This window comes from Pyxicephalus adspersus, chromosome 6 (assembly GCF_032062135.1).
Source record: "Pyxicephalus adspersus chromosome 6, UCB_Pads_2.0, whole genome shotgun sequence".
In the NCBI taxonomy this organism is placed as follows: domain Eukaryota; kingdom Metazoa; phylum Chordata; class Amphibia; order Anura; family Pyxicephalidae; genus Pyxicephalus; species Pyxicephalus adspersus.
In genome coordinates, this window is record NC_092863.1 from 7,409,374 (window position 1) to 7,421,639 (window position 12,266).

Here is a 12,266-nt window from a genome sequence, read left to right on the forward strand (position 1 = left end):
GGTTTGGTTTATTATAGGGTATTCCAAACTCTTCTGGTAACTGCTCCTGTGCAGCAGTCTAACTCTTCCATCATCCATGCAAGATCTGGGGGGAAAATGAATGGAAGTAAATGATGTAACATTGCATAAGCTAATGAAAAGGATACCACAGGGATTGTGTGCCGTAACCATAACTAAATGTGGTCTAACTAAATATTAGAATGTGTGACTTTTTTGCCAAGCAGTGTATGTAACACTAATTGTATGTATACATACATTGATAATCTGCACAGTCCGTATCGTGCCACCAAAGCAGCTCAAGTAGGCATGGACTCCAGGGGACCTCCAAAGGTGTCCTGTGATGTGTAGCATGTCCAGGTATAATTACACACAATATACTTTTTGGATTGGGATTCAGGTGGGCTTATATGTTTACATAGGAAATGAGGTTGTTGGAGAACCTCGGAAGCTGCTAGGCATGGACGGAGCAGAGTAGGGGATTCACCAACATACCTTGTGATAAGTTTGTACTTCTGTGCCAAAAATAAGTGTGAGAATAAACAGGGTAAGCAAGTTTTCAATTTAAATACACCATGAAAACCTGGCATAGATCGGATTATTCGCTTTGGCTTCTTTTTTTATTAGGATGAGATTCTGAATCATAAAAGATACATTGGTGCTTGTACAATACTTCAGTGTGACAACAAATGTGTGTTACAGATTAGCTGCTGGTTTGTTCTCTCACTTACTCCAAAATACAATGCACAGAGAGCAATCACCGGGAATGAGTGTAAGGAAATACTTCTATGTACCTGGAGAAGACTGGTGACAACAGCATTTTGCGATTTAATGGTTTATTGCTTTGTGTTCTCAGGCGGCTCAAGCTAAAGATCCAACATCTCAAACCAAGGGCAGCCTGCACACCACCTGCATACATACCAATCCACAAATCTCACACCAAGCTCATGGAATTGGATTAGTGCTTTTCCTAGCAGTCTGCACAGAGATTGGAGCCAAATTACAGGCATGCCTTGAACAAGGTTTCTTTTTGCTTTTGTTTTTTGAAAGCATAACAAAACACCCAGCAGTAATAACAAACAAACCAATTTTTTAAAGGCTGCCAAACTTTATTAGACAAATACAAATAAAAACAAGGCATCGTAGGCGGGTGAGGGGGGGGGGGGATCAAAGTAAGAATGTTAAAGTGTTACGGATGTAATAAAAACAGTTTACTTTTTTATTATTTTTTTTCATTTTCCATTGTATAAAAACATAAAATGAAATTGATAGCTAAAGCTATGGGAGGGGCAGCCTGGGGGTAGGGGAAGGGGGTGGGGAATGGGCTCCACCACCCAGCGTCTTTCCAGTGAGGAGGGGAATGCATGGCGGGGTCAGGCAGAGGCGCTGGAGTCAGTCTTGGTCTCATTGACGTTCTTCCTCACTGTCTCCTGAGCCAGGCCACAGGGGATAAGGCCATTGGTCATACGGAAGCTACCTGAGCTATAGACGAGAGAAAGAGAAAGATTAAATAACTGCAAAATGAGAAAATATGTTGTTAAATATCTGTGACATACCTAGTTATATGTTAAAATAATGGTAGGTGACAGGCTCTTTTTAAGTTTTTAAAGTCCCTTTCTTTGCACCAGCAGGTGCATGGAGATGTAGGTAGAAGCTGGAACACCCAAGCATGGGGCAAGCTAGCTACAATTAGACCACCAGTTCCTTGGGGGTGGTACCAAGTGTGGGGGGGCAAAGCCTTTACCAGCTTCCTCCTGACAAATAATCATAGGGGAGGAAACAGAAGCAGAAGTGGAGGCATGAGCAGGTAGGTTGCCCATTATGAGGTCAAACATTTAGTCACCCCATTAGAATAAATCTGGAATATATGTAAGATGATGTATTATATATGCGGTGTCACATGTGCTGGTTGACACTTAAAGGTCCACTTACTTCTCTGGGGATTCAGAAACAGTGGTCATGATGGGATGGGGTGGTTTGGCGAAGAAGAAGCTGGCCCACCAGTGACCAGGATCTGACTTCGGGAGACCTGCAGGTAAAAAGAAAAAAAAATTTAGGTATTATAAAACCTTTCACTTTAAACCCTCCTACATCCCCAGGCCTGATATGGATAGTCTCATAATTAGGACCACCAAGAAAACAGGAAGCATGTAGGACAGGGGTGTCAAACTCTGTCCCGGGGGCCAAATCTGGCCCTCAACGTCCTTTTTTATGGCCCCCCCAAAGGAAACCTAAATATGAACTGCAGCTGGCCCACTGCTGCATTGACATAGCTACTACAATTACCGGCATCATTTGCATGTATAGACCAGCAGAATCTTTGCCTATGCGTGGCCCTGCATTGGACCGTTTTATAGACGCAAATAATGCCGGGAATTTTAGTAGCAGCGCTAGTTCAATGAAGGAGAAGTTTCAGCGGCGGGCCACTAATAAGATTTGGCCCCGCATTGGTTGTATAACCCATTTCCAGCACTCCCCCTCAGTTGTACTTTTTCTTGCTACTCCAAGGCCTGGACTTGAATGGTTGGGTTTTCATTGAGGAATATTGTTATTATTATTTAGCCTGTGCAAAAAGGTTACCATTGAAATTTAACTCAGAAGTCTACAAATACAGAAAGAGGCATAAGATTTTTTCTTAATTTTTTTTTTTATGCCTCCTTCTCTATTATAAGCTTTCCAGATTGAATGTGAAGTAAAACCTCTTTATGAAAAGGGTTTATATCTAATGAGAAGGAAAAATTTACTTCAATTTTTTTCAATAAATTTCAAGGTTGGCCCGCAACTTTTTAATTTTGTCCCTCTGTGTATTTGAGTTTGACACCCTTGATCTAGGAGGTTTTCTCATTGGCTATTGGAAGCTAAAACATTTGTAGGGCTGTTTATCCAGACCCCTAACACATTGAAGGGTGATACCTTGAACTGCATAACTCGGTGAAATATTACTTACTGGAAGTAGATACTGCCTTTACTTTTCACTATACCCCATGTGTTTGGATTCAGTAGGGAATTTCAGGTCATTGCCTATTAATGACCCTGAAGAGCAAGTAAATAAGTTGTATAACCCAACTGTTATGACAGTGTAGTAAACAATACCGAGGATTGTGTGACATTGAGATCAATGTCTAGGAGAACATTTACGTAACTCACAGAATAGTGACACGTGCCTCAATGGAGGCCATTACTCCCATGGGGTTGTGGTACTCACCTGGGTGGTGAGGGATGACCTCTCCAGAATAGTCCACACTGCCACAAGAGCTGTTACTGGAGGTGGATCCCAGACGTCCTGTAAGAAAAACATAAACATGTTATTTCTTTGTGACCTAGAACTGAAGGGATAAGAGCCAAGCAGATGGAACTGCCAGTGACTTACACAGCCAATGGTTAATCAGTGACAGGAACACCCCTGGGATCAGGATAAAATATGACCAAAATACACATTGTGAAATCTTGGAAAGCAAATCAAAAGGGGGGAAATAGGAGCTGCCCTAGGGACAGTGCAGTTCAAGCCACTTTCTTTTGCTTTGTATATACCGGTATTTGTTTTAAATCAGGTCTCTGCTGTCTGAAATCCTGTTATGAAGATTTCCAACTTTGTCATAGTGACCACACTGGGGACAGACACTGAAAATGACATGGGTTCCAACCCTTCCACACTGTATACACTACCAATGTAAAAGTTTTATCAGGGGGTGCATGTGATTTTTGAATTTTATTGGCACCAATCACCTTTTTTGGCTGACTGTGGGCATCTTTGGATGGCAGAGCCTTAAAATATTTTAATAATTTGGCCAGTTGATTCTAATTTTTGACCAATTTGAGATTACAAAACATTGGCCCCTCAATGAGATTATTCCCTACACCCCGGGTCCCACAAACAGAAGATACTTACTTCTGTAGTAGTCATGGGTTGCAACAAGTGAACCACTTGATGGAATAGATGCCATGTTTCAAGCCTTGCTGTACTTAAGATGATGTAAACCCTGGAAAAGAAGACGAAGGCACAGTGAGCCACAGAAGATTAAAGAGAAACCATTAACTTCAATGGGAACTTTGGTAATGCAAAGTAATGTAGTAATTATGGATGACACTTTTTTAACCTTAAAAACTAAATAGTGGAGGATCGTTCTTCTTCTTGAGAAGTCCAATGGTTGCTGGTATGCTGAGGAGCTTTACCTAAGCAGAATAATCACAATGTACATATAGTTCTGCACTATCAAAAGGAACAGGTATGTTTAGCTATTACCATTTATTATCATCATCATCATTATTAACATTTTGTTAGATTTATTTCTTCTATAGGGTTTAAAGCGTGGAGCCTAGGCACTTTGTGTCCCCAGACGGTCCCTTATTAAAAGCCCAACCCAACTAATATTCCAACATCGGGTGTTTCCTGGCATGTATACAGGATGGCATGGCTCTGGCTATTTACCCACCAGTAACTTTTTACTGGTACTGGTTTACAGGCTTAACAGATGCATAGGGAACGTACAGACTTCATCTATGTATCCTGGCCATGAATTATACCTATTGGTGTTACAGACAGCAAAATGGACAAGATTTTTTTTTTACCCAAGCCTATCCAAAACTAGAAAACAACATTATATACTTCAGAACACATTAACTACACATCAATATCCAATTTTCCAATCCGTAGAACTTGCACTGACTCCATGAATACAGAACTATCTGTATACCATGTGCAATTCTTGCCATGCAGGTATAAATCCCACAAATACATAGGCATTTCACCCACTGCTGTAACACAGCCCCTCCCCCCATATATTGCTCATAATTAGTGCTCCCAGTCCCTTGATACAGGTTAATGCTTCATACAGCCCTGAAATTCTAGAATAATTCTTCCATAGGGTTCCTTCAGAGGTTGCTTTGGTAATGTGCGCCTCTCGGGTCAGTATAAGTGACACAAATTATCATTTTGGCTATTTGTAAGGGTGACATTCATCCCACTAGCCAGTAATGTAAGGAAATCTTCCCACCGACCACCACAATATAATACAGTGATCTATGAATGTAGTAATTACAGCAGGGGTTCCCTGAAGACCAGAAAGTTTTTTCAAGGGTTCCCTCATGTTAAAAAGGTGAAAAAAGGGTGGCTTATATGTTTCATCAAAATAATAAGGGCCCATTTAGATCTGTGTGGTGTGTTAGACACATGTCTATATCTCCAGGGTCATAGCAACTAAATAGTAACAAATCTCAGGCATTTGTTTTATTTAAAAAAACAACAGCGTGGTCACATGATGCTCCAGTATCTTTCACTTCCTTGTTTACATTCTGTGGGGTCCTTTTTCCAGGTGCCATTGTCACTGCCTGTAAGGTTTAGACTCTTCCTATTGGCTGTTGATGACAGGTGCTTTCCCAGGACCAGAAGCACCATGGTGATGAGGTCAGTGACAGTGGAGACATGTGCCAATGTAAAGGTGGGCAGTTAAGAGGTAGAAACCTATACATTGAATTTAGGCGAATATATTTACCTGGTAGGAATAATTTAGCTCCTGTGGGGTGGGAAGGAGAATTTGAAATTGGTCTGGAGGCTTTATGAAACCTTAACATGCACGGCATAGTAACGCATTATGGGCTTACCATGATACATTTTTATTTCATTAATTTCATGCGGGCCCATTCTCATTACACTGCAGTAATATACCTGTGTGGGGCGCTGCATTAGGGAAGCTCATTATGTGCAGCATGCCCTGAAGTCCCATTTATGCCAAGGCAGCCCATTGCATTGTGATTAAAGCATGGCATCAATGTACAGACATTTAAAAGGGGCAATTAGGTACCCCAACAAGCCAAAAACTGGATCTGCTGCATTTTTTGCTGCACCACAACCTAAAATGTGTTACATGTGCAATAATGCAATGCTACGAATTGGCCCTTATGATCCAAAAAACGATGAAAGAGGTATTCTAGAGGTGGAAATTGATTTCTTTTCACTGACTGGTGGGAATCTTCCAGGTCATTCCAGGTGAAATAAATAAGGATCTGCTGCCAGTAATGGTCACAGCTGTGTAGTGAAGTCTTGCTCTTCCTTGGCCATCCTGTGTATAATACCTGCTGGGAGCGGCCATATTTACACTGTAAATAGGACTGCTAGCTTCTAATTACAGAGCAGGAAGAGAGGTCAGTGAGTTCAGAACTGTCTGCAGAGGCTTCGCAGTGCTTCACTGATGATACAAAAATACCCCGCGGGTTAGGTGCAGAGGTATCAGGTTTCCGTGCTTTAGGTCCCAGCATTGATCACATATTTTCCAGGGACATATTACTGTACAGTTCATATCCGAAAGTGTTCAAACTGTCCTTTGTGTGCATGGCGCTGCCAAGGCCAACACTGGCTATAGGTTTAGAAATTCCGGGGTAGGTCACACTGGCGTTCTTGTGGCAATCTGCAAATGTGACAATACATCTGGACCTAGATTGGGGTTTACCAATGGAGTCTCCAAAACCAATTTTGTAACAATTGTGTTCATTGTAATCAATGTAACATTCTAAAAGTTCAAAGAGAAATTACCTTGCCCAATCAACCCGAGCAAAAGCGTTTTTTCCTGGCCAGTGAGCAATGCCAAGTAGGTGAGGGATTGCTGTGCGGCACCTGGTTCTTAGAACCCTTCCATAAGACTGGCTGTGCCCAATGGCACCGCTGCTACGATGCAAAGTTTTCAGATTTTGTTGCAGCATTTTGTGTCTGGTTGCCAGTGTGATTGGGTTTGCCAACCCCGGGCAATCTGCACCCATCCCTTCTCTAGATCTTTCTGTAAAAATTCCCTTTAGTGTTTTTACCCACAATCCTCCCATAGAGCTGTGTTACCTAACATGGCCCGCTAGTTTAATGGTGGCACTGCCAGTTGGCACACAGCCTTCGTAAGCTTCTATAGCTCCAATAGGTGGCTGGACAGCTTCAGACAGAAGACTAGACTGCAAATTAAAGGGCTAGAAATCAATCCGTACTGCCATAGGAAAATCCTTCATATCAGACCAACGTTATTTTGTTAAGAATGCCGTGGCAGACATAGCGTGATTTCATAAAAAAAAGGGTTGCATGGCAGCGTGTATCTTCTGAACCAGTGGTCATCCTTTACCTGAGTGTTTAATACTTTAAGTCCTATTATTCTTCATTACATAAGAGGGCAGTTATTAAATTGAGCTGTGTCAGGGGAAGGGAGGGAGGAGGATATTCTTATCTGTGTGCAGTCTTCCTACATGTGCAGTGCTGCCAGGACTGGTTCACACTGGTCTGCTCAGGGACAAAAAAATAGAAACACCATTAACCCAACACATGCAACTCTGCCAGCTGAGAATGGCCCATTCCTGAACCACAATCTGTCTGTGGGGGTTGTAAAGCTGCAGGACTAAACTGACCAGCCCCAGGGGTCAATTATAGGATACTTATGCATCTATTTATAAAGAAGGGAATCTGACATTCACCCATGTGGAGAAATACATAGACCTGGAAGATTCTCCTACAGAGATTGTTTTGGTGAATGTCAGATTCACTGCTTTAGAAAAAGACCCCATAGTCTGTTTTTGAGCTCATTGTTCCAATGCTTCAGAAGCACCACAAAGCATACACGGTTTGACTTGCTTCTGCCGCACATGTGCCACAATACCAGCCGCACATGTGTAGCATCCTTCATGTGTAATGTGCACCAAAAATACAATCGATGCAGCTCTTCACATGCTTTTTGGAAAATTTTGCATGCATTTTGAAAAAGACAATGTGCATGATCAAAACAAACAATAGGAAGACTCAAAATAAGAGAAAGTAAAATGCACCTTGTAAAAACACTTTAAGGACAACGCATGTGCATTCTATGATAGTGTAAAGGGCTCATTCCCATCTTGTGTTGCTTTATTATATGCTGATTATTTTGTGTTAATACTTTCTCGTTTTTTTCCCATAGACATGAAAACACATCTGCAGCCATTTCCACCAGACGCTCTATATCTGAGATGCGCGGTGCTACAACTGCGTTGGCAGGTACCGTACATGGGCACCATTCTAAACACATGGCACTGCAACATGTACAGCACAATATGTTGGCACTGTATAAATCCTCTTTAATATTAATATTTATAATAATAAAATACACATACAGCATAAACGGCCATTAAAAGATGAACTGAAAAATAATGCAAATCAATAGAAAACAGAACGAAGTCAAGCGCATTTCCTGTGTTCAGTCGCAGTTTCTTCAACTAGATTCCTCTGCAGCTGCTAATTTTTGCTGTGTTTCTGCCACAGATCTACAAATGCATTTATTTTATTCCTTAAACTAAATGGGACAAGACTACAAAACCCATAATGGGGCCCCTGATTCATCTTTTAGCTTAAGGATAGGAATTTTGCACAAAGGGCCAAAGTCTTAACGCTAAAGTTTTAGATTCAGATTTAATTTTTTGGTAACAGAATTTGATGGGGACATTCTATAGTGAGCAATTGCAATTACATGCAAAATAGGGCAGAGAAAAGCAGAGCCGGGCAGGGAAGGGTTAGGGATGAGCAAATCTTTCTCTACACTTAGAAAACTAGTTAGAACTGGCTGAACCTCTCCCCCCCATTCCTCCACCTCCCTCCACAGCATTCTCTGCTTCCTCCTCCCCTCAGCACAGACAGAATGGATAAACAAACCAAATGGTTGTCTAAGAACAAAAGAAACAGCTGAAAATGGCCTCTGGGGGGAAGGCAGGGTGCTAAGTTTCAGCCCCAAGAGCTTACAATCGTCTATAGTTGCACAGTGGCACGATTGTATCCCAATACCCGTCTGAATCTCCTAGATTGTAAGCTCTTCAGGGCAGAGTCCTTTCCACCTCCTGTGTCACTGTATCTGTCATTTGCAAACCCTATTTAATGTACAGCGCTGCGTAATATGTTGCCGCTATATAAATCCTGTTTAATAATAATAAAACAAGACGGGTAAGGGTATTGGGTGAAAACAACGACCCCCAGTTCTCTAATATGGGGTTGGTAAGCAAGTATAACTTTTGTGCCCACGCTCTAAAAACAAAAAGCATTGTCGTATGTTTACAGGTGGGCAATTTCTGCACTTGATGTCTGCATCGGCTACAAAAAGAGCACAGGCGATTGCGTCCAAATATTCGCCATTTGTACCATCAGTCTAAAAATAAACAATATTTCAAGCCTTTATTATTATGCCATGAGCACAGGGCACCGATATGTTTTAACAATGGCAATCGTTGCCCCCTTTATTATTTTGCCATAGAACAGTAATTTCTGATTGGCCGATGAGGTCTCTGCTCATTGGCTCCGAGGAGAGCAGGATGCCCCAGTAAGCGTTTCCTCTCCTATTAGTCACTGGCATCCTGTTGCGCTATATGAGGCACTTAACCCCTTGGCAGCTGTGCACCTTGGCACCACAAAGTGAGTGCCATGGTGCACGACTGACTTCACAGGCGTTTGGATTGTTCCTGCGCCAACAGATAATGTCAAATGTGATCCTAGGGGCTGCGTGTCTCTGGCAACCCATTGAATGAGATACGTGGCATTTGGCACAGCACGGGCACCTATTTCGGGGCACAATGCAATCTTAACGTTGTCAAACGCACCAGGTGGCATGAATACCTGACACGTGAGCTTTCACAGGAATCACACCAAACAATATAATGGAATAAAACACAATAAAAAGGTCTGACCAAAGGAAAGATCAAGGGACTTAGCCAGGACACTATCCGCATGGAGTTTGTATGTTCTTCCTTTGTTTGTGTGGATTTAATCCCACAAAAACATGGGTAGGCTTATGGCGCCCCCCGAAGAATATGTTCAAGACATATGGCTATGGTAAGGACATTAGATTGTGAGCTCTGAGGGTCAGAGAGTAACAAGACTACGAGCACAATGAACAAGGTACGGACACAATAAGCCACTTCGAGGAATTGTCCTACCTGTATTCCGACTTGATTCGTCCTCAGGAGCCTGGCTCTGGGGGTTAGACGCTAGGCGACGGGGCCCATTTGAGGAGGAGAAGCTGGGACTTTTCTCCACGACCAGAGATTGAATTACTGAGAATATGCTGCCTGGAGCAGAGGGGAGCTGCTTTTATAGTAGGGTGGGAGGGGCCTGCAAGGAAAAGGGCGGGGACACTAAGTGATTGACAGCCAGGATTTTTACATAAAGGGAAAGCCAGGCGAGCTGGAATAATCCGGTTTGGCGGCTTTAAAAGACCCGAACCAGCTGCCAGGATTAATATGGACGGTTTTTTAATATTCTCTGACGTTCTAATATTATTCACTGGGCCTAGAATAAAGTCCCCACGGTGGGGGAAAGAGACATTTGGCCCTTATGGAACTTTGGCGAATGGCCAAGGAGAACGCTGAATTTGCAATGTTCCTTTAAATTAATTTATTGGCAGCTGGGGACACGGCGATGGCGGAATTTCAGCAATTTCGATTTCCCAAAATTGTGGTAAAAAAATTGGGAGATTTCTGCTAAATTGGAATCAATTTGAGTGCGATTTGATAAAACGGTTATATCTAAAGTTAATCTGAAATTAATTTATGGACTTCTGAGAACAATAATATATTATATTACACGTTTCCAGTCCTCAGATGCAGTGGCTGCTTTTTTTTCCAGCAAAGCACTTCCTGTCCCAGGGTGACAACACTGTCTGTGCTGTGTTTATGGAGTAGCAGCGTTGTCACTGTAGGGTTATAGAGCGTTTCCTTCTCATTTTCGCAGTGGGGTACACATTTCATGGGCCCAGCAGTGAAACTTTGATTCCACAGCCACAAAGCGCACCAGTGGTCACATAAGTCCAGCCAGCAGTCCATTTCCATCCCAGCATCTGCAGGGATATTAATGACCCCATACTACAAGAGCAGCACAAAGTAAAGGTGTGCTTTGTACAGAACATTCCCTCCATTTACCTGAATCTGAGATTTCAGCAGACTAGAGGAGGGACTGCCGCCTCATGTTACATGATTCGTTTGCAATTTCCTGGCCAACTGGGGGGGAAAAAAGGATGATCGCGAGGTGATGTTGTCATTGTTGCTCTATGAATGTGCCTGGCTATGGTGGATTCATTCACAGTCATAATCCATTGACCATGACAATGTGCTGGGCCCCATTTTTTAAAATCTACAACCATTTGTGGGATGGATTTACCTTTATTATGTCTTCTAGTCTCTATTGCAATCTGAGAACAATCCTGCAATGGGTATGACTCAATTTTCCACCATTCACAATTTTCCCCACATTGGCCGGTTGTGAAGGTACTTAAGCTATGTACACTCGTCCAATGGTTCTTGCCCGATAATTGGCTCAGGGCCGATATCGGGTGTGTGTACAGCGCCGTCCTCCATCGTCCGAACGACCGTCCTGGCGGATCCACGGGCGATGGACAACGAACTATCGTAATGCAAGGGAAGGGAGAGAGCGTGCAGCAGGGTGCCGCTCCGTCGTTCTCCCCCTCCCCCCTCCATAGAGTAGTATGGAGCTGTATGTACAGCGCTCCTTCATGCATCGTGGAGTCGTTAGTCGTTGGAAAGGATCCTGAAAGATCCTTTCCAACGACAAGAATTGCACGTGTGTACGCAGCTTTAGTGAGCAGTGCTTCCATTGGTTGGTGGCTGTCACGTGCAGTGCCTAACATGACAATACCCAGCCAATGAGAATGCTGCCTGCTGTGTACCTTTACAACTGGATCCTATTTTCTCTTTACCTTGCTGATTGAATGGGTTCAGAGCAATACAAAAAGCTTGGAATGAACCAAGGAAACGCTATGAACTTATAAAGAACTTATGACAGCTCTCTAAAACAGGGACAGAGGGGAAATCTTCAAGTTTGTTCTAGCGACTACTATCAGGGGATATTACTTCATCTTATTACTTCCTGTTGTGTCCTCAGGGCAGGAAGTAAGGATGAAATATCGCCAATGGGACTAAACAGTGGTTTTACACCTCCTAGTAGGTTGTGCTTATCTCAGATGACATATGTACATTGGTCCTCCAACATCGTTATCAATCTGTCACAGCAGAATGATGTATGAACAAACGCTGTACTTACCTACAGAGAAGGATGCCACTCGCTCATCCTTATCACTGGAGACAATTGTTAGGTTTCCAGGATTAGTAAAATGAATGAGACCCTGTGCTGTTCTGTTCTATGGAGCAGTGAAGGCAAGCAAGAGGCTCCCCGCTGCATACTCCTTCATAGGAAACAACAATAACCATCATTGGCTGTTGGTCATTCTGTGATCTAGAAGTATCATTGGAGGTAGGGCTGTAGATTTGCACCT

At 42.7% G+C, this 12,266-nt stretch overlaps 1 protein-coding gene across 1 annotated transcript; it reads right to left on the reverse strand.

Moving 5' to 3' along the window:
- Positions 1–1,085: 1,085 nt before the first annotated feature.
- On the reverse strand, positions 1,086–10,072 carry PPDPF (pancreatic progenitor cell differentiation and proliferation factor). Its single transcript, XM_072414399.1, has 5 exons — positions 9,916–10,072; positions 3,887–3,977; positions 3,203–3,280; positions 1,930–2,026; positions 1,086–1,479 (listed from the first exon to the last, which is right to left on the reverse strand). The coding sequence occupies exons 2-5, from the start codon at positions 3,939–3,941 to the stop codon at positions 1,371–1,373; spliced, it is 339 nt and encodes a 112-aa protein (XP_072270500.1). The 5' UTR covers positions 3,942–3,977; positions 9,916–10,072; the 3' UTR covers positions 1,086–1,370.
- Between the last annotated feature and the right edge of the window lie 2,194 nt (positions 10,073–12,266).